This window comes from Mchenga conophoros, linkage group LG19 (genome assembly GCF_057382185.1).
Source record: "Mchenga conophoros isolate Kocher_MC1m ecotype Shallow Benthic linkage group LG19, M_conophoros_male_GT1.1, whole genome shotgun sequence".
NCBI classification, from domain to species: Eukaryota; Metazoa; Chordata; class Actinopteri; order Cichliformes; family Cichlidae; genus Mchenga; species Mchenga conophoros.
Window position 1 is genome coordinate 28,507,496 of NC_140544.1, and position 25,891 is coordinate 28,533,386.

The 25,891-nt window shown below is 41.5% G+C and overlaps 4 protein-coding genes across 9 annotated transcripts in view; 2 read left to right on the forward strand and 2 right to left on the reverse strand.

Annotated features, from left to right (window-relative positions):
• The window catches only part of evla (Enah/Vasp-like a), a 41,114-nt gene extending 34,885 nt beyond the window's left edge, over positions 1–6,229 (forward strand). For 4 of the 5 annotated variants that reach the window (XM_085257246.1, XM_085257245.1, XM_085257244.1 and 1 more), the window contains 9 exons: positions 19–954; positions 2,318–2,517; positions 2,654–2,769; positions 3,006–3,033; positions 4,311–4,353; positions 4,457–4,517; positions 4,740–4,797; positions 4,890–4,947; positions 5,029–6,229. In XM_085257246.1, coding sequence (XP_085113372.1) covers positions 19–954; positions 2,318–2,517; positions 2,654–2,769; positions 3,006–3,033; positions 4,311–4,353; positions 4,457–4,517; positions 4,740–4,797; positions 4,890–4,947; positions 5,029–5,066 — 1,538 coding nt within the window. In that variant the 3' untranslated portion in view covers positions 5,067–6,229. The remainder of the gene's footprint in view (positions 1–18; positions 955–2,317; positions 2,518–2,653; positions 2,770–3,005; positions 3,034–4,310; positions 4,354–4,456; positions 4,518–4,739; positions 4,798–4,889; positions 4,948–5,028) is intronic. The other variant, XM_085257248.1, reaches the window with a different exon arrangement.
• Positions 6,128–12,054, reverse strand: degs2 (delta(4)-desaturase, sphingolipid 2). The gene is made up of 3 exons (XM_085257252.1): positions 11,890–12,054; positions 8,681–9,423; positions 6,128–7,995 (listed from the first exon to the last, which is right to left on the reverse strand). The coding sequence occupies exons 1-3, from the start codon at positions 11,969–11,971 to the stop codon at positions 7,852–7,854; spliced, it is 969 nt and encodes a 322-aa protein (XP_085113378.1). The 5' UTR covers positions 11,972–12,054; the 3' UTR covers positions 6,128–7,851.
• Positions 12,055–12,783: 729 nt separating this feature from the next.
• On the forward strand, positions 12,784–16,980 carry yy1a (YY1 transcription factor a). The gene is made up of 5 exons (XM_085257251.1): positions 12,784–13,421; positions 14,366–14,516; positions 14,855–14,915; positions 15,068–15,226; positions 15,477–16,980. Exons 1-5 carry the CDS (start codon positions 12,923–12,925, stop codon positions 15,657–15,659), a joined length of 1,053 nt encoding a protein of 350 aa, XP_085113377.1. The 5' UTR covers positions 12,784–12,922; the 3' UTR covers positions 15,660–16,980.
• A 793-nt stretch (positions 16,981–17,773) lies between these two features.
• tpp1 (tripeptidyl peptidase I) lies at positions 17,774–24,386 on the reverse strand. Of its 2 annotated transcripts, none has more exons than XM_085257250.1 (13): positions 24,305–24,386; positions 23,829–23,903; positions 23,454–23,593; positions 23,211–23,361; positions 22,713–22,834; positions 21,603–21,769; positions 21,266–21,464; positions 20,899–21,087; positions 20,418–20,487; positions 20,189–20,309; positions 19,894–20,055; positions 18,985–19,110; positions 17,774–18,721 (listed from the first exon to the last, which is right to left on the reverse strand). In XM_085257250.1, the coding sequence occupies exons 1-13, from the start codon at positions 24,313–24,315 to the stop codon at positions 18,581–18,583; spliced, it is 1,674 nt and encodes a 557-aa protein (XP_085113376.1). In that variant the 5' UTR covers positions 24,316–24,386; the 3' UTR covers positions 17,774–18,580. The 2 variants fall into 2 exon arrangements, with proteins under 2 accessions (XP_085113376.1, XP_085113375.1); XM_085257249.1 differs by having other exon boundaries at positions 23,829–23,906; positions 24,305–24,385.
• Positions 24,387–25,891: the final 1,505 nt, after the last annotated feature.

Here is a 25,891-nt window from a genome sequence, read left to right on the forward strand (position 1 = left end):
TCTCTCTGCCCGTCACAGTCGTTTCCACTCTCCAATATAAAGTGTCCACCCCTCCCATCCACCCAGACACTCCTCCCGAGTACAGACATTACAGAGCTAGCACACTGCCACCCTCCTACGTCCGCGTGGCATCCTCCTCTCCTCCCACCTCCGCCTCCATGTCTCCCTCTCAGGAGAAGGAGGCGGGAGCCGTTAGGGACAAGGCCCAGCTCTCCTCCCAGCTCTCCACCTCGCTCGCATCAGCCTTTTCCCCAGTCCAGGCAGGAGTGACCACCCAGGGCCGACAGGTCCGTCAGATCCCCCTATCTCCACCCACCGCAGCCCGCCACCTTCACCTTCAACAGCAACAACAGCAACAAGACACCATGCTGCCCCCTAAACACGGCACCTGGTCTGCTTCACACTTGCAGCAAATGTACGCCCAGTTTCCCCAGTCCTCGTCCCCCCCAGTAATGATGGCCATGCCGGTGAAGCAGGGTTTGCCCCCGCAGCCGGTCCTCCCGGTGGCTCACCCCCTCCCACCTGTAAGCACTAGGATGAAGCCCCCACCTTTCGATCCCAATACCGTTACAACCCCTCACCAATACCCTCAGCACCACTCACACCCTCACTCCAACGGCCAGCCAGACGATTCCTACTCCCCTCATTCTCAGCACCTGCCACTCACACCACAGTACTGCGAGGCCATCCCACTGCCCCCTCTCACAAGTCAGACACCCCCAGGCCCTCCCCCCAGCCACCAGCCCCAGTACCCATCCACTTTCCACCCACAGCAGCAGCAACAACAACAGCATCAGCAGCAGCAGGTGTACCACCAGCAGGCCCAGCCCCCTACCACCACCACCACCTCTTCCTCCTCCTCCTCGCCCCCCTCTTACACTGCCATGTCTGACGGGGGCTCGCCCAAGAAGACCCCCTCCCCTGTCCCCCAGCCAACCCCCATGACCAGCAGCAGTAAGTATGAGGAGGAGAGCGGAGGAGGTAGTCCCTCAGCAGAGGGACATGTTTACATAGTGTGTGTAAATAGTGTATGTGTATGTGTGTGTGTAGAATAGGTTGTTAAATGCACCACACCTGCACTGTTAGACAAGAACATGAAAAATATATGTGTGGTATCAGCAGTTAAAGCCCAAACACACCCAGAGGTCCACCCACAGTTTTCTCACAGGGTGTCATCAGACTACTTCTCAGGATTGCTAGGGTGTGAACGTAGTCTGCTTAATCTGTGTAAAGCTGTCCCACTTACAGGGCGAGACGTGCAGTGCTGTCCAGTCGTTTTAGGCACTAAAAGTAAAGAGAAGATATTTTAATATGACACGGATTCATCCATTTAGAAAACAAAACAAAACGTCACCTTCTGCCTTTAAAACAACCAAGTTCTCCTTTCGCACTCTCACACATTTTCACTGTGCTTGGCAGGAATGTTTTCAAATCTTGCATAACTCTCCGCACTCCTTCTGCCATTATAAGCTCTCTCGGTTGCTTCAGCCTCTTTATTCCCGACTCACAGCGATCCGCTCCACAGTATGTTTAGGATTGATGTCATTCTAACCGAACAAATTCCCTGTTGGTATCTAATAACACATGACAATGAGTCATGTGTTATTAGTGCTATTGGTTTTATGACAGTGTAATTCCCAGGAGAACTTCAACCAACTTCCGTCTCACCAGGTATATAATCAAGCAGAAATGTAATATACTTGTGTAGGTGTGCAGAGCCTTTAAGACAAACATTTACGCGCCTCTTTTTATAAATATACATATTTCCGTCAATGTAGCTCAATGCAGCAGAACAATAGGCCTTTGCTGCTGACAATTTCTTCAAGATTCCCAGCAAATCATGCTTCACACAGTTACAGCGCACAACCCTAAAATTGAAGAAACACAGGAATTCAGGATTGTATTGACAAGTCAGTGGACCTGAAGTCGTTCCTGCTGTGCAGGTTTTTCACTTTGCCTGACTTGACTATCTGCCGTTATCAAACAAAATACATTTGAAGCTACTGTCAGATCTTTGGTTTTATTCCTGGTCCTGGAATTATTCAAAGCCTGTAGGAAAATTTAAAGCATACCTCTATCATCAGCTGGCTTTCACATAACCTTCCCACAAAATAAATATATATATATCTATATATCTATATATATATATATATATATATATATATATATATATATATATATATATATATATATATATATATATATATATATATATATGTCAGGCCCCCAACCTTTAATCAGGATTTAATCTTACTCCTCCCAAGTGTTCTCATCTCTGCACGTAACCCATCTCTGCTTTCTATTGCACCTCCTTCAGCCGCAGCTCCAGCACCTATGGCTGGTCCTCCAGCCCCACCACCACCACCTGGTCCACCACCCCCAATGGCCGTGCCGCCACCCATGCCCCCTCCATTACCCGCTGGTGGAGGGCCTCCTGGTGGCCCACCTGGGGTCCAACACCAACCCTCAGGACTGGCTGCGGCACTGGCTGGAGCCAAGCTACGTAAAGTGAATAGGGTGAGCCTCCCTGCTTTAGTCTGAGGAGGTTCAGACTAAAGCAAGGGAATGTTATTAGCATATTTTAGGCAGAAAGGTTCCACCTACCCCCACGGGAGAAAAAAAGGAAACCTTTTTGTAATGTGTCTGTGTTTAGGATGAGAGCAGCCCTCCTGGTTCTAGTGGCAAAAGTGACTCCAACCGGTCTAGCGGTGGCAGTGGCGGCGGAGGGGAGGGACTGATGCAGGAGATGAATGCCTTACTAGCACGCAGGTCAAACAACTTTCTAAACACACACAAACTTTTTACCCCTTCACCTGTCAGATCATGCAGTGACACAGAAACCTGTTCCGTTAGCCTTTTTGTTTTCCTTACAGTAAATATCTATCGAAAAAAATGTTTCTGGGTTCGTATCATATCCGTGTCACAATCTATTCATACTAGTTTCTGAATTCTCACTGAAAGCTCACTCTTTTTACACAGTTTCCTCATTCCCTTTTCTCTTTTAGACGAAAAGCTTCTGAGAAACCTGATGAAGTAAGTTTTGTGCTTAAAGATATAGCTCAACATTTTTGGGAATTTCCCTTATTTTCTTTATCATCGAGAGCTGGTAGAAAAGATACCAGTTTCAATTCATTCTTTTAAATGTGAGACTCAAGCCTAGAGAGATATCCAACCTTTGAAAAACAGATGATAACAGCTAAACTAACAAGTTATTGACAGATCTTATGTTTAGCATAGAGATTACAGACCTGATATAAAACATGGACCTCGCCACAGTTACCTGGACTTATATTTTTAGCACTGTAATTGTTGTTGCTTATTTTTTTTGGAGCCAGAAGTTATCATTTTTGGATCAACGATTGGAGTCAAACTGGGAAATTGCATGCATAAAGTTTATCTGTGCATCACATGGCCATGGATGGCTTCTCAGTGCTTGGAGCTAAGTAGCATATAAATAGAATAGCAAAGATTCACTCACCAAAACTTCAACACTGTCTTATCTGATGATTAGATCATTTACACTAAAAAGCCCCAACACTTGTCACTTGTCAGTCAGCACATTCATGCCCTTAGTAACGCATGACTTAAAGGCGCAATCCAGTTCAGCTGATGAGTTATGAAAGAAACTCATCCCCCACACACTAAAGGGATAAATAAGCTGTGGAGAACAGGGTGTAAACACGACTTCTAAAGGTCTAAATCTGAGCATTTTAACATGGGACTGACTCAGTGTTAGCACTGGTCTCAAGCGACCAGTCCAGGAATTGTAGTTTTTGTGTCATGAACTAGCTGTGTGGAGGCAGATGAGGACCCAAACCCAAAACTCACGGAGACAGGAACTGAACTCAAAATCACTGCTTTATTGCAGGCCTTACAACGAAACAGAACTAAACTGGGAATACTAACAGAAGACCGAGGGAACACAGAAAGACACACAGGTTCAGGGAGGAGACATTGATGACGCGACCCTGAACTGAGGGAGACATGCACATAAACACACAGAGGGTTAACGAGGGAAGTGGGAGCACACGGGGAACACCGCTGACACAGATAATCGGAACGAGACAGGCCAAGTAGACAGGCCAACATGGCCCAGGACCATGACATTTTGGCATTTTGCTATTTTGCCATTTGTTGCTGGCATGATTGGTATCAGTGTTTAAATAAAGCTCTAGAAGCGTGACTAGGATATTTTCCAAAATGTGCATTGTTTTAAGGATGTTTTTTAAATATTTCAGAGATGTATGAAATTACTTACGGTTATTAACAATACTCAATGTCTGATAATCAATATCTGTCTCTCCTTGAAGGATGACTCAGGTGGTCGGGGATCAGGTCAGCAGAACTCAACAGGTATTAACACTGATGCTTTATCGGCTTTATCTGCACATATTTCAGTATATTTTAGTCCGTGGCGTAGCCCCGTTATCTGATTGTAAGTATTTTACTCTGCAAGATGCTGTGAAGAGGCCATGGGAGCGATCCAACTCTGCAGAAAAGTCCTCACTGGTGTCCAGGTCTGTAGATAAGAGGAGGAGCAGGAGGAGCAATGTTCTGAATATGAAATGGATATCAAACCTCTAGCATTACCCACAGGGATTTAGGCATAAATTTGTTTCACTGGAGCAACAGTGAAGTGTTGAAAATTCACTTTTATCAATGCAAATGATAAAAATATGTAGCCTGTTCTACTTCACTGTCCACTGTGTTTTTAGTCACTTCACCCATTTGCCTTTCAGAGTAAGGCCCATCGGCAGCACTAGTGAAGCAGACACAGAGTTTGACAGGATGAAACAGGTTGGTTTAACTTCCCATGTAGCATAAAGCGCATTATGGGTTCACCCTGCGAAACTGAAATGAGACTCACGAGCTTGTTTACTGCCCCGCAGGAGATTTTGGACGAAGTCGTGCGCGAGTTGCATAAAGTGAAAGACGAGATCATTAACGGTAAGCAGCAGCCGTCCTTGTAAAGTTAAACAGCAGTGTAGCCTTTTTTTTTCTTAAATTGTTTTTTTTATTTTCTCTCAGCCATCAGACAAGAAATTGGCAGAATCAGTACATCCTAATCTCATCCGAGCGTACAGATGGAAGAGGAGGAGCAGGAGGAGGAGAGCGACGGAGGAGCTGGAGGAGGACGGACACGCAGATGCACAGACGCGAGGACCAGGGAATGTTCTCTCAATGTTTCTGTGACCTCATAGACGCCATCGTTCGAGTTGCAGAGACGTTGTGGCAACATTTAAGTCTGCTGGACAGCAACAATAAAAAGAAGAAACAGAGACAAGAGAGCGCGGATTAACGAGAGGGACGAGCAGAAGAAATGTGGGGATGGATTAAAGGAAGACTGACGTACAGGTTGAACTCAAACAGAGGTTGACAGATGGACTAAAAGAAGAAGTGAGGAAAAGAAGGACGTTCGTGCTGAGTTTTGGTGTTGTGGTCCTCTCTGTGCACCTAGACTCAGTCAGCCCAGTGTTGCAACTCTTTGTTTGCCGTTCAGTCCAAGTCTTAAGAAGAAAATATTTTTGTTTTCTAAGTTTTTACTGTTTTATTATTTAAAAAATGTGGTGATAATGATGATGATGCTGTTGATGACAATGAGTATTTTATTGATATTCTAGAGGGAGAAAGGAATCTTGCACACCCTACGTCAGCCTTTTATATTTTCTATTGTTTTTGTTTAGTTTATCCCTAACTCGTTGACGATAACAAGCACAATATGGGCACAGTGGCTCCGCATACCCACCTGCCCTCAACTGGCATATTTAAAAAAGAAAGAAAGAAAAAAAAAGACTTTTTACGACCTTGCTCATACTGGCGTTGTGTATCTAACCTTTAAGAAAAAAATAGCTTAAACCACTTGAATTACCTTAATTTCCACCATATTTAAAGGCATAACAATTTTTTTTGTTTTTAGCAATGAATCAGACAACACACAAAAAGTCTGCTCTGCAACTCCAGTGTGACCGAGGTTTCTCTGTAACTGTTCGGACGTGCGAGATCACTGAAACTCGGGGATCATTCACAAAAAACAGGCCGATAACTTTAAATGTGCCACCTGGTTTTACCTAGGTATAAAAAAAAAAAATGTAGTATTATATATATTAGTCACCCTATGCTTTGTGAACCCCACCCCCCACCAAGTATGCATGAATACCCCATCTCTATGAATAAGTTTATTTGGTTTGGGGACAAAAAAAAAAAAAAAAAAGACACACACATGCAAAAATCTATATAAACGGTGGTACATTTACTATAGTGGTTTGTTTCTATGAACGTTCCCTTTCTACAAGATGTTAACCTTGATGATGGTAGCAATGTGGGGAGAAAAAAAAAGTGAAGAGGATTGGTTGCTCTGGCAATATGCAAACCTAGCTAAGTGCAAGAGATGAAAAGTAGGCCTTTGTGATGGTAGCTAAATGTGTATTTGCAGGAAGGCTTTGGATGAATATCAGTTGTTGCATTCTGTTCACTCTGTCCGCTCTCAACTACGTTCTCATTTAAAAAGCTGGAAGTAAATTCATTCATTCAAAAAAAAAAAAAAATTGTCAGCTACACAGTATCCTGCTCACTGTGTGTGTGCGTGCGTGCGTGCGTGCGTGTGTGTGTGTGTGTGTGTCTCACTATCTTCGAGTTTGTCTTAAGCTTGAAGGCATATTTTTCTTCGGATACCACAGTGACAAAAGCATTAACACACTCAGGAATGCAGAGTTTCTCCTTATAAAGACTTTTTATGTAGTGCATTTTTTTAAATAGAACTTTTATAAACAAGATAATGCTTAAGACTGAATATACATTAGGTTGAACAGTCAGTGGGTGGACAAAACAACACAAACCCTGCATAAAAACAGTAGCCATGCTTGTAATTTACCATTTGTGGTGGCTTGTGATTCTTGTAGATGCTTTCTTTTTCACCCCTGTGCTTCTTGTCATTTCACACGCTGGTATTTTATTCTAAGGATAAGCGGACGCGAATGGATGGATGGATGGTATTTTATTCTTTATACCAGTTAGTGTGTCACTAGAAAATAATTTAAAATGGCAAACACTAAATCCAAAAACAGAAAAGCTGTATGATCAAAGAGTGGTCATAAGAGGCTCCTTAGCAACACCGATGTAAATGAATACTTCATGAACATGTGTTCAACCTGAAGAAACACCAGTATGGTCATTTAACAAGCCTAACACTCTGAGATAAAATCCTTGTACGGCGATGCAGCTGCAACCAAGCAGAACGAGGCATCACAGAAGAAAAGGCTCCTCTTACTGGAAGGTAAGTTTCAATGCTTATTTTCCACTTCAGCATTGTTCTGCATGACGGATGTGCAGCTGCTAATCTAAGCGATTGTGCTTCTGCAGAAACTCTCACGAGGCTTGACGAACGCTTACAATCAGGAAAACTAAACGGCATGGGGTAGTGACATCTCCATAAAACCACATGAGAATGTATGTGACCTTTATCCCGAAGTTATGGCTTTATGTCGCCTTCAGTCACAGATAAGAAAAAATTTACCTTCTTTTTTTCCGCAATTCTTCTTTGTGCTTTCTGGGTACAAGTAGATTTCCACATTGCACAATGACACTGGCTGTCTTTTTATAGCAGGAATAAATAACATCCAGTCATATGAGGTGAAATCTCATTTGTGTAAAATATGCAGCTGAAATGTGCACATTGCCTTATAGTAACACGAGTGCAGCACTGATTAGATAACAATGTCAAACATGTTATTGGGCTTACGTATGGTAACATCCACACTATGCAACAAAACTAGACTTTCTGTTGTGGTTAGCCGACGTCTGACAACTACAATTCACATTCTTGCTTAGCAGATCAATCAATCAATCGGAGATCTATTCCTGTTTGCTCAGCTTGTACTCCCGTTTGATTCTGGAATAGGGCCCGATGCTGTCGTCAAACACAAAGTCCCACAATACACGGCTCCAGGAAGTGTGTTGAGGCAGGGAGTCGTAATACTCGGCTGCGATTTCCTTGACCTGCCAGTTAAAAAAAAAAAAAAACAGAAGTTAAAAATGAAAGAGAAGAAATATCAGTGAGAAAGAAGGTGGTGTAGAAAGAGTAAATATTGCAAATGGTGAGTGTAAAGCCTGCATCTGAAGTGCAGAGTTAATGTGTTTAGGATTTGAGGGCTTTTATTTATTCGACCTAATTCGACATGACTGTATTTGACTAGAACAAGTGCAAACAGAACAGCATATTGTATGATATTACACAAAACAGTACGTCGGGGTGAATGCAGCTCGACATATCCTGACTGAAATGTTTTACTAGACAATGAAAAGGGGGGCGTGAACGGGGGTTAAAATGTAACTAAACAAAATAGATTTTTAAAGAGTTCTTTAAACTCGTGGTCAACAAACCTAAAGGCAGTTAACTTGTATTAAGTGCCAACACTGTCCTGATAGAGGCGGCAGTTAATCATTTAAAAAACCTGCCCATTAAGCTCATAAATACTTGCAGTTAATGGGAAAAAGAAATTAGATTTTTGGCATTTCCCAGTGTCTGTTGTATTTAGGTTCTAAAAGTCAGGAGAGGCCCATATCATCTGTCCACAGTATTCAGTGATATAACTGTGCTCATTTTTCTACGCTCAGTACATTCAAGTCCAAAGTTATATGTTATACTGTTATAAATCTATTTCTAACAGTAATATGTTCTCACCTGAGGTAGTTTACTGCCGGGTATGCTGGGAAAGTCGTGGTGCTCCATGTGATACCCAACATTGAAGGTAATCAAGTTCAACGCTCCATAGTAGGAATATGTCTCATGTCCTTTAAGGAACATGTAGTGCTCAGCTATGAAATGTCCAGAGATCGGATGCAGTCCCATACCCAAGATAGATCCCGCAATGAGGTAAACGATGGGCTTCACCCCCCATAAATAGTAGATAATTAGGTCTACTACAAGCTGAACCATTGCATTCTGGATCTCAAGCCGACCGACTGGCTTTGGGTTGACCACTAATGGGCGCAGGGCGTAGAATAATGGCTGGAGGAAGAGCCAGAGGATCTTCCTGGCTGGGGTGCAGAAGAACCATCCCTCAAAGTCTGTAGGTATGTCAACATCAAGCTGGTCCCCTCCAAGATACCGGTGGTGGTCGATGTGGTACTTTTTGAAGGCGGCAGAGTAGGGCAGCCCGATGGGTAGGTTGGCCCACATGGCGAACCAGCGGTTCCACTTCGCCAGCTTGTTACCAAAAGCCACGTTGTGGGAGATGTCGTGGATAGCCAGAGTCAGGGAGTGATTAATACAGCCTCCAAATGCATAGGCCCAGAAGAAGATCCATTTCCAGGAGAGGTCCTGGACCAGGAAGCAGGCCAGGAATTGGGTCAGGACCATGCCCGATACCACCCACTTCAACTGGGGGTCTGGACCCATCAGAGACTTGATCTGTGGATATTTGGCTGAGGAGAGAAGCAAGAAAAAAAGAGGGATGGAAAAGAGCAAAGGCAGGAGTAATGCGATTGTTGAAAAAGAAAGAAATCGCAGGAGTGGCAGAGGACATGTGAGGAAAGGGAATAATAGATTAAAGGAAGCAGTGAAGAAAATGAGGATAAAAGAAATGAATTAATTATTTTTTCTGAAACAGTGACTTGCACAGCATATGTTTCACAGTAATTTTCCTAAGGTTGCTCTCAGCAAACAAGCTGTGAGGTAGCTGCCCTTCTCTTGGGAAAACCATGCTGAGAAAAGTCAGCTTTAATTGGCAGAGGTGTTGTTTTGCTGCAGGAAATGAAACTCAGGGAGAAACAAAAGAGCATTTGAAAAATCATTCTTTTTTTTCTTTTTCTTTTTTTAAAAAAAAAAAGACTTTTACAATTAAAAAAATTTAAATAATTAGGTCATACAGGTTCTGATTTGTTGCACTGGCCCCACCTTATGGGAACAGCAAAGAAATTTGGGCAGGTAAGTGAAAAAGCTTTGTGCCAAGTGATTCGGCTACTAAGACTTTACAATCACACCATACAGAGCATATCCTATCATGCATTACATCAAAGTTAGCCACACACCATCGCGGGATGTTGCATGCAAATCTGACCTACTTCCTTAGTTTCAGGTTGTGTAATGTCTCTATGCAAAACTTTCTTACCTTGGTGACTAATAGATTAAAGATACTGGGGCTGGGTCCCTGTGACCGTTTCATATTTTGATAGTCTCCTCTACGGACCAAATCCCCTTTATTCTATGAATGTTTACCCAACAAGAATTCCCTGTTGCTTCCCTGCAGTCTCCCATTGTGAAACAATCATTCATCAACATACAAGCATTACATCAGCATTAGTATTGCTTTCAAATCTGTGGCTCAATGTGAGCTCACCTCCAGAGCGTCCTTCCCTTTTTCCTAATTAAAGCCGTTTATGGACCATAAACTTTCAGATGCTGTCACAGCCTGCCTCCAGGGTATGAAGTTAAATCAATGACCAGGCATCATAAAACTCCAGTAATAACTTCTTAATGTGCCCATGCAGAACACATGTTGTAAAGCCATTAGAGAATTTTGACTTCATCATGTCAAACAAGAAAGGCCTTTCATTTGCCTTACTGTTAGATCATTTTCCAGCATAGAGTATCAGCCAAAATTAATTCACACATTATTCTGTTCAACATGTGGTGGTTGATCACATGTGTGGTCTCATAAGCATCTGTAATGGCAGGTACTGCTGTCCTTTGAATGTGCAGTATAATGTTAAGTTTATAGCCTGTGAGTCCCGCCTGAACCTTCAGTCTGCAGACGTGGAAAAAAAAAGCCATTTAATTTATTAAACTGTTCAAAAGGTGCCCCTTCCATCAAATGGTAAAGTAAAAGGATCTGAAGCACAATTACCTCTAACACATTTCTCCACCACATCCCTGTCCCCTCAGAGCAGAGGACAATAAACAGTTTAATAATTTAGGATTTTGTAGTGTCAAGAAACCCACCACCTACTAGGTGTGTCTTTCACACCCAAGTAAGCATGCAAATACTGGGTAAAGCCAAGATTAAATACACTTCAGCAGCAGAGCTTTTAAAATGGATCAAATGACGGATCAGATAACCTATTAGTTTGTGATACATATTTTATAGGCAAGGGAAAAATAAAAAGAAACTCCAAACAGTTTGGATACATTCTGTTGGCTCATTCGTGTCATGATTAAAGGATTTCCCAGGAACCTGTAAAACCTTTCTTATCATTTAAGGAGTAGCATTCAGAGTGTGACAGTCATGATTTGGAAAAGTGAACTGTCACTACATTCCTATTATTTCACAAGTTAGGGGGTTTCGAAAAAAAGAAATGTTGAAGTGAATTAAATGTGTCACTATCACGAGCTTGAAACATGCTAATCCTCTTTTATAACCCGTGTTTCCTTTTAAGAAATAACTGACTTTAGTTTTAAAACCGCAATCAAAAGTAAACATGAAGACTGCAACATCAGATTTGAAATTCCACTCACAGCACGCTGTACTCGTATTTATTTAATTGTTCGTTTGCATTGATTTTAACTGGAGTACACTCCAGGTACACGCTATACCTTCGCCAATAAATACACGGATTTAAAGTAATAAGTAAATCGATCTCGTCGCACCTAAAACAGTACAAGTATGCGTAACTTCAAGTACAAGTAATAAAACTATGTGTTTATCATGAGCGGCATGTTCGTTTCTACGTTTTCACTGCATCCACTGTGAGCTGATAGCTCGTTAAGCAACTGCTTGTAAACAGGTTTAACCGGCTACAGTTTTATAAGTAGAGTATAGACAGGGAAAAAAAAAATTTGACCTCAACTGTTAACACGTTGACTTCTAAAGCGCAGTTTCTGGCGGATTTTAAAAAACAATCTGGACTTTTTTGGGTTGTTTTAAAAAAAAAAAATCTTCTGTCATTTCTTACCCAGAATTTCCTTTCTTCTTGAAGTGTGCGGCTGGTCAGTGTAGACCCATTCAAAGTCGCCTCTTCCACCTGTCTTCCCCATGGCTATCTACTCTGCGTGTGAGGCATCCGGCTCCGTGTCATCAAACCTTCGAAGTATCGGGACACACCCACCTTGACAGGTTGCAGACAGAAGGTTTAGGGTGTGGTCTCACGCCCCTCCTCCGAAAGTTGACGCAGGGCAAGCCTGCTTGTGCACCTGCTGAAATGTATGCAACCCCGCAGCGAGTGTTTTCTGTCGTGGAGACTAGAAACCTTTTTTAATATGTTGTATTAAGGGGAGGTGGGACTGTAGTGGTACTACAGTAGGCATATACTCTCAAAGAATGAGTGAAGAATTTAACTGGAAAACACACACAGCTTACACACAGTTACATATTGTAACTGTCAAGGTCAGAATTTTTGCTTTAAGGTTAGATATCAGTGTTTATGTGCTTCTTTTGTTACATTTCCAACTCATTTGTTTCCACTACACAAATTATCTGGCATGGAAAAAATAGCAAGCTTTCCCGCTTTTCAGCTATTTGCTGCTTTTTTGTTTGATGTATTTGTAAATTGAATATTTCTAAGTTTGATAAGAAAAACAAAAACAATAACTTGTCCCCTTTATTTAATTTATAAACTGGATCATCAAAAAACGCATTTTACTATATGATAAAAAAACCCACAAACTGTGAACCCATAATGTATAATGATGTGTATGTTACAAATAAAGACATTCATAGAAGATGTGTATTATGCACATTTATATTTATTTCATAAAAATGTGTGTGTAATAATCTGTGAACTAAACATAATCTACCTGTCAGGGCACTTTTTCCTTGAATCTCGCGAGATTTCAGAACTGGAGCGTTGTGGCGGCGAGAATACACTAGTGAGACTGTGGAGTTGTTGTCGGAGAGAGCGAGAGGGGGGGCCGATAGAGAGTAGAGAGGAGGGAAGGCTAGAGTGTAAAATAAATAGCAATAGGAAGAAGCAATACACGAAAGTTATCATGGCATCGGGGGACACCCTGTACATAGAAACGGATGGCTCAGAAATGCCGGCCGAAATAGTTGAATTGCACGAAATCGAAGTAGAGACAATCGAGACCACAGTTGTTGGAGACGACGGTGAGCACCAGCCTATGATCGCCTTACAGCCTCTCGATACAGATGATCCGAACTCGATTCACCCGCACCAGGAGGTGATTTTGGTGCAGACGAGAGAAGAAGTGGTGGGTGAGGATGACTCCGAACTGCACACAGATGATGGTTTCGAGGACCAAATTCTTATCCCAGTGCCCGCCGTGGAGGAGGACTATATCGAACAGACTCTGGTTACTGTGGCCGGGAAAAGCTCGTCAACAGGCCGGATGAAGAAGGCTGGAAGCGGAAAGAAATCGGGCAAAAAGAGCTACCTGAGTGGGGGAGAAATGGGCAGAAAATGGGAACAGAAGCAGGTCCAGATAAAGACGTTGGAGGGGGAATTTTCAGTCACTATGTGGGCATCGGGTAAGTTAAGTGAATTCCTGCAAGCTGGCGCCTCGCTTTGTTCTCAGGATGTGTGTCGTGTGACTGGGCCCTGCTGGGGCCTTGTCCTCCGCCAAAGTAGGAAACATTCCCCAACTCCGAGCCACTTAAACTCCATTTGAAATGTTTTTGTTTTTATGGGAAGCCATGTTTTATGTGTCGATGGGCGCCGCCATATTTCCCCGGTCTAGAAAGTATGGCGGCCCGAAAAAATGGCGTTTATTTGGCCGACGAAGATGGCGGCGAGAGTGGGAGCGAGTGCAGCTAGCTCCGCTAGGCCGCTGTGGCGCAGTTCAGTTCAGCTCAGCGAAGTCGGTGGAGGTGGTGCATTCAGGAACCCCTCAAACATTACAGTTTTTCGTCTTTAGTCACGCGTTTTTAGTCACATGATTTTAAAAGTACAATAAACTATGTATTTTGTTTCGGAAACTGTATCATGTTTTTTAATTCTTTGCGTGAACCCTAAAAAGTGTGATTTTATCAGCTTGATATAGAAACTGGTTTTGAACTGGCTATTCAACACATGGAGAAAATGAAAATTGAGATGATTAAAAAAAAACACCGAGTTTTAATTTAAATTTTATTTGGAAAACATTTTTTGTAAACTTTGTGCAGCCAACCTCACCTTACTTGCGTTTCTACAGTGAATCGTTATGTATTTAACGCAAAATCTTTTAAATTTTCTGTTTTTCCTCACATTTTATGTTGAATAGACTGTCACACAAATGCACCATTCATACTGTTTGGAAAACTGTTTATAGTGTACTTTTGAGATTAAACCATTTGCAACTCAACAGAAATCACCTATTTAGCAACAACCGGATTTTCCGTAATATTTAAGTAGGAAATTAGTGAGGGCACATTGAGCTCAAAATGCACTGTTGTAGTTATGGATTTCTTTTAAAAACTGTTCCTCTATCTTTTAGATGACAAAAAGGACATAGACCACGAGGAGCAAATCACAGGAGAAAACTCTCCTCCAGATTATTCGGAATACATGACAGGGAAAAAGCTTCCTCCTGGAGGCATCCCAGGCATTGACCTGTCAGACCCCAAACAGCTGGCAGAGTTTGCAAGGTAAGTGGTGATAATGTTGAAACACATTGCAGCTTTCAAAACAAAACTGTATTGGCTCCATGAAAGACAGACAAGCAACACTGCTGAAAACTCTGCAGACCTGATAGATTAGATGCAGTTTTGCACACTCTAGTTTTGTTTTGTGTGAAGTGCAACATTGAGCATAAATGCAACTCCACTTTAACACATGTAAATGCATGCATTTACATGTGTTAAAATGCAAAAAAAAAAATAGCACTGTATGCAAATAAATGCTATTTATCTGTTTTCTGGGGGGTTTTCTAATGCTAGTTTACATGCAGCTAGTTTACATGCAGCTACTTCCATTTCTGTTGCAGAATGAAGCCGAGAAAAGTAAAAGAAGATGACGCGCCCAGGACGATAGCCTGTCCACACAAAGTGCGTGTGCTCTGCATGTTGCAGCTCAGAAGTTTGCTGATTGCTGTGTATTTGTTATGACACCTCTTTTGAGAATATGCAAGTGTGTTATGCATTGGCATGCCATTATGTGCAAACAAGTTAAACTAACTGTGTTTCCTCTTCCCTGTCAGGGATGTACCAAGATGTTCAGGGACAACTCTGCAATGAGGAAACACTTGCACACCCACGGACCTCGGGTGCACGTCTGCGCAGAGTGCGGCAAAGCGTTTGTCGAGAGTTCGAAATTGAAGAGGCACCAACTCGTACACACGGGAGAGAAACCTTTCCAGGTAAGGTCTCACACGTGGCAGGCTGTCAGTTATTTGGCTTTCTCAGACAGCCTGCAAATATTTACTTTGATTTAATAGTAGGACATAAAAATACTTATGGAAGTGTTTACCTTACTCGGCTGGGTTTGTGTGTTTTAAGAGTGGTTATATGCAAATTTTGCTATTTCATCATAAGGCTACTGAGCTAAGTTATACATGAGCTAAGTTGAGACATGAAGTAGCATTAACACTCTCTCTGTCTCTTTCCCAGTGCACATTTGAGGGCTGTGGCAAGCGGTTCTCCCTGGACTTTAACTTGCGCACACATGTGCGTATTCACACTGGAGACCGTCCGTATGTTTGCCCCTTTGATGGCTGCAACAAAAAATTTGCCCAGTCCACCAACCTGAAGTCTCACATCCTCACACACGCCAAAGCCAAAAATAACCAGTGAATGAGCCGCGCTTCAGACGAACGACAACACAAGGAAACACTGGAGGATTTGACCTGTATGTCCGCTCCTTCGACAGCCAAATGATCCCTTGGCCTGCTTTGTTGTGACATAAGAAGTCCCTTTGTGTTGCCTCTAGGGTAAAACGTTTAAACGGAAAAAGGCGTCTTCACAAACTTTTTGATACACAGAGGTTTTCAACAAGCAACTTGTGAGAACCCCAACCCCCTCAGGCCTCTTACCCTACTTTGGCTCTACCTGGATGGAACAACTTAACAGTTTCTTCTTGTGGAGATGTTATTTCATGGATCTGCACCCAAGAAACTTATTTATATCTTAAGACGAGCAGTTTAAAAAAAAAAAAATGTTTTTGCAATATTCTTCAAATTTGCGTCAATCCTTAGCAATGACATATTTTCAATTTTGTACTTTTCCCCAAGTGTGCATATTGTACACTAATGAACAAAGCCCTTTTCAGACATGGGATCTGTGAAAGTAATGGTTTTCTGTCCTTCAAATGTAGGTCATTTTTATGTTTATGTTTTTCTCAAAGTTTTATTTAGACACACATGACAGTGATTGGCAGAGTCGCAGTACGCATGCAGTACTTGCCCTTCCTGGAAAAGCCTTGTTGACTCTGTGACAGCAGGTTTTCTCAGGATCGACTCTTTTCACTGTGTTTTTAGTTTCTTCTGTCATTGTCACTAAGAGCAGGTTGTGTGTATATGTGCTGCTCAGAGAGCTGCACACAGGCTCAGAGAAAGAGAGATGTCTCTTCTGTTTATTGAAAGAGGAATGTCTTTATCATAAATTAGAACCTGATTTTGGAGAGATTTGTATGTATTGCTGTTGAGGGCATTCCCTCATGAGTTCAGCTTCAAAGAAAAGTTTAAATGGAATCATGCACAGTCAAAATCACTCAGATGCTCCTCTCTTAATTTGACTGCATGCATTCAGATTTGTCTTGAAAAGTTAGAAGTAAACGTTTCCAGGTCCGACCTAACAAGATTGCCATTTAAGGATAAGTGAACATGCACTTGGGCAGGTGACGCATTCAGGTGCCCTCAAAATTAAAGAAAGGGATTGCATGTCTGAAAGGGGCTGTAGGCTCTGTGGTGATGTATGTAGTCAGATTGTCTCTGTAGCTCTTCTTCGAAGAGGTTTCGGTTTGTTTTACCTCCTCCCTTTCTTCCTCACGAGTGTGTTTCGAGGATGTGACTGGGTGGTCTCTGCATATTTTCATTTTCTACAACACAATATCCTGTAGATCATAGACATGTGATTTTCAATAGTAATCAGTGATTAAAATGTTTCCCCCTTGCACTACCAATGCAAAACGGTGTCATTTGTTCTCAGTTTGAAATCATTCTCAAATATTTTATACTTAATTTAAAAAACTAAACTAAAACCTCCATTGTCATATAACTGGGATACTTGTACATGTTTGATACTATAGAATAATAACAATGTAACAGGTTAACTTGTCGAAGTCTTTCACAGGGAATTACCGAACTTTGGTTTCCTCTTTCATTCAAATAGAAATAAATAAGTGGAACTTCTTTTTGTTTAATCCTTTTCCATAGTGCGTACACACAAATGGTAGTTTTGTCAACTTTTGCAGTTACAAAGGTTCATCTGTAAAAATTAGTTTGTCGGCTTGTTTTTCTTCGCGTGCCAGGATACTGAAAACAGTAGAGGCCAGAGGCCGTGTTGACATTTGCATTGGAAATGACAGGGCAGAATTTTCAACTTTAACCAGTTTGTATAAGGTCTTTAGTCATAACCCACTTCTATTACATTTATCTATTTACACTTATTTTCAATGCATAATTTGCAGATTATTCTTGATTAATAATAAATTAAAATGTTAGCTTCAAAGTGTGGCGATTGATGAATTCACCCACAGGTAAATGATGATTGAGACTGGGAGGAGACAAAAATCCCTGAGAGGGTTGTGCCACAAAGGCTGATTGTTGTAAAGTCAAATATGTAGCTCCGGCTCCTGTGGCAACCCATTGTGACAGCCAAAGGAAGCTCTAATAAGCTCACATTTCCAAACTGCAACCATCATAACATACTTTCAAACATCGAGGATAATACTGAACACCCATCTGACATTTTGTTGTACATAATCTGGCTTTAATCAGTCCACAAAAATAGTAAAGGCAGTGCTTTCACAACAAGTACAACAATGCTGGTGGGTAGAATTGCTGAATCACTTCAAATCCACATATTACAACACATCTTGTCATTTCACAGCAGCAAATCAAGATTTCAAAGGTCCTCTTAATCAGCACACCACAAAGTATGTTCCCCTTTTTAGTGCACATACATGAGCGGTGTTTTAAAAATCTCAAACAACACGATGACTTGTACCTAGTTTATCCCTGCCGAGTAGTTAGGAAGTCTCATTCCCTGTACAGATCAGATATTAATCCAGCTCACAGTCATTAAGAATCAACAGCACTATTTTAAAACAAGCTGTGCATAAGAAGTGATTACAGTATATATTTCCACCTTTTCAATAAAGTTATTTAATCTTTTTGCATAGCCAACTGTACGTCCTCACTGTGTATCTAAAGGGATGGATGTAAAGCCAAGAATATCTCAAATCTGGGTCAGTTATAAATGCAGTGAACAGCAGAAAATGGCAGCTGTAGTGCAGTATTAAAAAACTACCACTATAATTATCCCTGGCAAACATACTTGAACAGTTTGAAGCCTTAAAATGAGAGGCGATGCAATTATCCTTAAATGATTCAGCAAACAAAAATCTTTAGGAGTTCAATAATCCTTCAACTTCAAACGTATACCTGAATAAAACCAAAAGAGGCAACCTAGAGTATAGCTATTCGACCCTTTTGCCTTTGGCATTGTGTGTCTGCCGTCTACTCTCAGAGCAGGCGCTGGTGGGTTATTTGCAGCTAATCACTCAGGAGGACAGCCAGCAGGGCAGGATAGTTTGGCGTACCCCAGCCGGTAACAGGATCCCACGAAGGTGCGGCACAGAAACCCTGCCCTTGAACCTGCTCGTCCAGACAGCCATAGTGGCAACCTTCAGTTACCTTGAGACAAAAGTGAACGGCATTTAGGAAACAGACCTCGACCATGGATATTTGGTTTCTTGTTTTAAAAAAATGCCTTAGTGAACACCCGTCATAACAGTAGCAGCGTAAACAAAGCTTGTTTTTCGGTTAAAGCGTCGCAGTGTCTATGTTGTGTAATCTATACAAGTGGAGCATTCTTCAATAGTTTGGTAACAACAAGAGTCCTCCAATAATTACTTCAAGTACTTATCTACAGTAATAGTATAATTAGCTGCACTTACATCAAATAAGGCCTTTCCATTCAGCTTATAGAGTCGGGGGTTGAGGAAGCCCAGGGCAGGGAGGCCCTTCATGAAACGTTGATCATTGATGAGGGAAAGCATACCTCCGACTACAGGGGTCGATGCCTGGATGGGTAAGCAATGCATGTGAGATACAATGAGCCACAAGAAGCAGACATTCAAAGCAAGTGATTTAAGGTAAGTGCAGACTGTTGGTGGTGCAGCAGGTGGTGAATGGGGGTGGCTACACTCTGTAAACACAAACATTTCTTTAACTGAAATAAACCTCCCATGATGTGTAAGGCTTTTGTACCAAATGTAAAGGAATCTGAAGAGCGCAACATGGGGGAATGAAGCATCGACCTTTTAGACCTTCACTCATTTTAAAGCAAATCCCCTGTAGCTATTGAGTTTGCCTGCTCAGATCCATCCTAACTGCACAGAGTCTGTTCTGGAAACTACAGGTACAGGTATAGATATTTATGTACAGATGTATGATTGTGCATTTTTGTTGTATGCATATCAGTGTGTAGGTATGAATGCACTTGTCTTACTCTATATGAGCCATTGGCTGGTGATTTGAAAGTCAGATGAATATTTCTATTATTCATTAGACGGGACCAACTCAATTTCAACCACAGAATCTGTGTTATTTATATAGAGATGTCTAATGTATTTGTTATGTTGCTTCGATGAATGTCCATACACGTCAAGTGTACTTTGTTGGAAATAAACTTATCTGTCCAAAAAAACTAAACCTGCAACATTTTAGGAGCCCATAGAGGAAAAAAGGCACCAGCTTCGTTTAGTCTGTCAGTTTGCCCATTGGGCTAATTTTATGGTTCTTCTGTTTCTTTTTTCCTCCTCTGCTACATTGTCAATTCTCTATTTGCTACAAAGGATACTGACCGAGGTCCCCGACACCCACGGGACAGGCACTCTGTTGCTGACCACCCAGTAATTATCAGATAGGGCAGCCATGTCTGGGTAAGCCCTTCCGCTGGTATTGAAGTATGACTTAGGAGGGAGGGATGCCGCTACAGTCTTTAGATAGCTATTCACCGCAGTGGTCTGTGGGAACACACACAGAGCACAGATAGCACTGTTTACACTGACTTTTGGGGGGGGAAAAAACACACGATGATCACTGGATACATAAATGAACGGAGATGTATCATGTATCACTAAAGGCTGATGATTTTACCTGGTAGTCGGGCATCTTAAAGATGTTGCTGAAGCCTCCACCACTGATTGAGTCTGTGACTTCATACGTGACCTTATAGGGGTTCTTGAAGGATGTGCCTCCTACTGTAGTCACATATGGGCTGGAAACAAGAAGCTCTTTAAATCAGATTTTTTTTAATATAGTAAACTATCTGTTGCAAATAATTACACGCTGCTTTAGTTTCACAAAACTGGAGTTGATGTTTTACCTTGAGGCAGGGAAACTGGGCCTGAAGGTGTTTTCTTTCCCCAGATGTCTGCATCCAGCACCACTGTCACCTGAACACGACACAAGATCAGGGTGATTATAAGTGAGGTGGCAGGTGATGGTGCAGTAAATTTTACTAATGACTGGCAGCCTATTGACTGTTGCTTTGGAGCCGTGATAAAAAGCAAGCAGAACAAAAAGGTATCGCGTACACATGCCGTGCCATCAGGGGTTCAGTATGAAACAATGGTGCTGTATTCATGTTTCAAGTGACATAATGATCTGACAATGAGAGTGACTTTACAGTCAGGTGACATATTGCCAAGGAGACAAAGCCTCTTATTTTCTTTACACGATCAGGTAAAGAATTCCCCAGTTATTCAAGTCAAGTCTCATTTTTAACCAAGGTGACGAAAACCACAAAAAGCACCACAACATGTCACACACATGTTACTATTACAAATGTTACTGTTATTACTGACCAGAAGCAAAGAGCAATGAGATTCCTCTGACGCCGGCCTTCATGAACTCTGTGTTGATGCGTGTCATGTAGGCTGCAGAAAGACTGTCTTCATCATCTCCATAGCTGATAGTGTGAACCCAGGGCAGGTCAGTCATGTTGCTGAGCAAAATCATCCACTGGAGGAAAGGCTCCTGGGACTCATGGCGACCTGGAGGCACAGCAGAACAATTTAAAGGGAAAAAAGAAACGTTACTCTGTGTGGAGGTTGGTTTTTTTTCTTGCTTTTAACTCCAAGCTCTGACCTCTTTGCTAAAGGGTTTATCATTTCTATATCATGATTTTGTTTTGAATAATCTAAAAACAGAAAGACAAACTCTTTCTCATACCTGGATTGGTGAAGACCCAAGTGGAGATGTTTGCCCCTGTGCTCATGATGTACTCTACATCCAGACTGGCCTCTATACCAGCTTTTCCTCCCCCCTGGGTTCCTACAACTCGATCCACCTCAGACCGATGCTGGAAGGCACCACCGAACATGGCCATGAACTCAGCCAAGTCGGCGGGATGGTAATATTGCTCCAAAAACTAAAAGAGAAAGCAGCTAGCTACAGTGAAAAATTACACCACGTTATAGTCAGATTAAAGACTTGGAGCTGAAGGTTATATGGCTAGTTGCAACATTTAACCTTTCATCCCTTAAATAATAAGGTGAGTGTATCATACTTGAGCTACAGCTTGGCTGTTGTTCTGAACTGATCCCACATCAGCTGATGTTAGATTGTAGCGAGTCCTTAAAACAGCAGGAGTCACCCCGAGGTGAAACCCTGCCTTAGACTTCTGCTTCTTGCTGAGATCCAGTCCCTTAGGAGGAAGACGGTGAAGTCCTCCAACTGCAGAAGCATACACAAATTTTAAAAAAAAATTAAATCCCACATCCACTTCCTTAACCACTTATGTACTTCAGAGTCACGGGGGCGACAGTGTCAATGCAGATCCAAACCTAATCATATGAGATGCTCTCATAAAGTTCAAAGACTTTGCCATAAAAAATGATGAAGTCTTTGAACCCAAATATATCTCCTCACCTGCATCTCAAACCCACTTTTTGTGTAGTTTCTATTTATTCCTTTTTTGATTAGTCACTGAAGTGCCATTCTGACCACTTGCACGTTGGTATTTACGATTTCAACAGAAATATCCGAGAGAAACCCACAACTTCTGTGTAAAAAATTACCCTGTGGCTAAGCACCGGCACCCACACACCAAGCAACAGTTTCTAAGGAAAAAGTGGTTAGCAGCGTCACCTTACACCAGCAAGGTTTCTGATTTCAATTCTGGCTGTACTTAAGGTGGTTAGAATAAAGCACTATATGATGATTAAAAGTGTGATTTGTAGGACATTAACAGGTCATTAACACTGCAGAAGCACTGAATACATGTAAACACACACACACAGGTCAGGGTCAAACTTGGGTTCTACTGTAACACCCTGAAGCTTGTGAAGGAGAATATTTGGTGCCACACTGGAGTTTTCTTGGCCACAATGACAATTTAAGTAACCACCCAAAAATTTAGGTCCTATGCGACACTATCCTCTTCCCCAAAATAAAATTCCTGGTAAAAAGAAATGTAATGAAAAGGTTATTGAGGATCCAGTGGGCAGTAGTGACATCTATTCAAGTGGACTGAACGGGACAAAGAAGCGATCTAAAAAAAAAGTTTTTGCAGCAAAATGTGAGTAGGTGTATTTTTTTGCAAGCAATCATAGAACTTTATGACCTAGGTCTAAAAAAACCCAACATAATAATTAGCAGCTTTTGAAATGGAGCTCACCAAAGTCAAGGTGATGATGAACGTCATCGGGAACCGAGTATGGAGCTGAAGACCTCACTAAATAATGTCCATCTCTCATATAACGGTGAAATCTGCTTCCTGGAAGTAACCTCTCTGCAGTCCTGAGGGAAAAAAGCAAACAAAAGAATTCAGTACAACTATCATTTACTGTCATTACCATGCAAACACATGCAAGTCCATTTATGTGTGTTTAAAAAGGAAACAATGTAAAACAGATAAAACAGGAACTTCTAGTAAGTGAAATCGACTCCTTGTCTCAGCCTTGATTTATGAATTTCATTTTACTCCAGGTCAATGTCTGATTTTTTTTTTAACCCAAAACCGCATAAAGAGGAACTATATCACAAGATACAAGCATTAGTGGGAGATTTACACTGCTACAGAACTCGTGTTGAAGAAGTGACTTTGCGCTTTAACTGTGTCATGAGCAAGTGAGTTGAGTAAGCAGAACAAATGCTGCCAAAGAAATATGCTTACTCTGCAGTCATGGTGCACTGCAAAAAGTCCCGAGTGCGAATCGTAAGGCAGTTTGTAATCCCATGACTCTGCAGCCAGCGATGCACCACTTTCTCGGTCAGGTCAGAGGGACGCACGAGGGAGGCTACTTCCTCTAGACTGAGATGCTTACCTGGAGTGCAAACGAGCACAGGTTAACGTTTAAAGGAGTATTTCTTTCTGTTTTTAAAATGTAAAGGTTGCAGTTATCGGATAGATCCATACCATACTGAACTGAGTCAGGGTCTGACACCAGCCTGAGCTTTTCCTCCAGCAGGTGAACATTCTGCTGCTTTAGGGCAAAGGTCAGTTCGAGCTCTTCTGTGGGACCAACCCGATCCACATGAGCCCACTCCTGTGGTATCCTGTGTAAAGAGGAATAAAAATTTTGAAAATGTATTTTAACAGTCAGAAATTAATGGCAAGCATTTAAATGGCTGGGAGACCTGGTATAACAGACTTATTAATAAACACGGCACCCAGTAATTAATTACATATGAATCATACCTCACTTTACAGTCTATAGCTAGCAGAAATCCAGATGTAACTTAAAGTAAATAATACATATCATAACAGATTTAAAATTGTATGTTTGCTCACAAGACATCCTGGTCTGACTCCAGATATCCACTCCAGACCACCGAACTGAATAAAAAGGGCAAGGAGAAGACCAGTCTGCTGGAAGAAAGGAGAAATCAAAGCATTGAAAATCAGATACACCCAAAACAAACCCGGAAGTTTTGTCAAAACTACAATTAGCACCTAGTGTTATTTCAGGTCGGTAACAAAACATGTCTTGGTGCATCTTTGACGTCTCAATGTGATTCAGGTAAGAAGGTAAAATTAAAATCATACGCATTTCTTCATGCCTTCATGCACACATAGCGTTATGCTAATGCTACATCTATTACAGAAAAGCGCGGTTTAGTTTATTACAGCTTTAACCTGCTACATTAGCAGCAGCTATAGGTCACCAGTGACGTAAAAAACGTGGGTTAGCTACGTTTAAACAGTTCACGGTATCGCACTCTTCATTATTTATGTAAATAAGCTCTGAAGTTATCTAAAGCACTCACAGTTTGTTCATGGTGTCCTCTCCTGTTTCAGATTTCCAAACTCAAGCGACCAGGTTAGTGTATGCGCACTAGTCATGTGACTTTGTTTTCACGTGATTAGCAACCGCTGCCCCCCCCCTTCCCCCTCCCACCACCGATCCTTTAACACGTTTGTAATGTAGTATGTTCTGCTAACTTTTATTTTTGGTTTATTTATGTTTGTTTTGTTTTTTTTACTGCACGTAAACGCTGCTCCTTAACAGTATTCAAATAGAAAAAGTAAACTGGGTTCAAATCTGTGTCACAGCTTCACTTTTGCTGGTTTGGAGGCAAGTTTTGTAAATTTCCTGCTATGGTTTGGATATTTCTGTCCACTCACACTTCTCCTTCACCACTGTGGACTTGGAATGAAAGAAAAATTGTCTCCCCAACTAAAAGCAAAAGAACAAAAACAAAAAAACTAGCTAACTTAAAATAACTAGACGGTAGAAAATAACTAAAATAATATTGCAAACTTAAAAAACCTAACTATAATAACACATACCAGTGTGGAAAGACTAAATTGAATAATACACATATATTTACTAAGTTTGTATTGTAAGTCTGGTATATTTCTGTTGATGTACAGTACTGTGCAAAAGCCTGGAGTCAGCTCTCATATCTCAATATTTTGCTTCCAAGTACCCAGTCCTTGTACCTGGCCTTTTTCAGAGGAATGCTTTCTTTGTTTGTTAAACCACTTAACACTGACTTATGAATCGTTCAAAGATAAAACAGGCACTTAACTCAAGGACTGAACCAGCGTTGTGTCTACACATAACAGACAGGTCAACAGCAAAGAACTAATTTTAAATGGTTTCTTTAGGCACTTTGTTACTAGCAGCCTGTCACAATAGGCACACAGTTTTGCAGCATTAAATAGTATTTTGCACCAACAAGGTGATTCCTAAAGAACTGTTAGCCAAAAACTTGGCATATCTTGGCATGGTGTGCAAAAAAATTGAGGAAAAAATTGAAAGTGGATAAGAAACGGCAGGCCTAAAAAAAAAAAAGATCCACAGCAGGAAAAGCAGTTAGTGAAGGTTATATCCTTCAGAAAAAGGAAAAATCCAGCAAAGACCTGAGAAATGCATCTGCTATTCACTGAAGCCTCATCACAAATGTGGCTTCAGTGAATAGCCACAGGAAACAGCAAGAAAATGAGGACTGGGATAGGTCTTTTCTATTGGAACTGGACTGATCTTATGGAGGGATTAATCCAGTTTTGACATTTCTGGCTCATCATCATCAGTATGTACAGAAGAGAAATCTTGTGGTACAGTATCTGTACAATGAAAATGAAAATTCTTAAAGAATCAAGCACCTTCTTACCTTACAGACCCAAAATACTGTATCACCTGAATAGAGTACTTTGCTCTACTTTTCATTCCTAGATTTAAAAGTAGAATAGGAAGCAGAGCAGAGAGGCCCCTCTCCTGTGGAACCAGCTCTCAGATTTGGGAGACAGACACCCTCTCTACTTTTAAGATTAGGCATAAAACTTTTCTTTTTGACAAAGCATAAAGTTGGGACTGAATCCCTTAGTTAAACTACAAAAGGCTTAGGTTG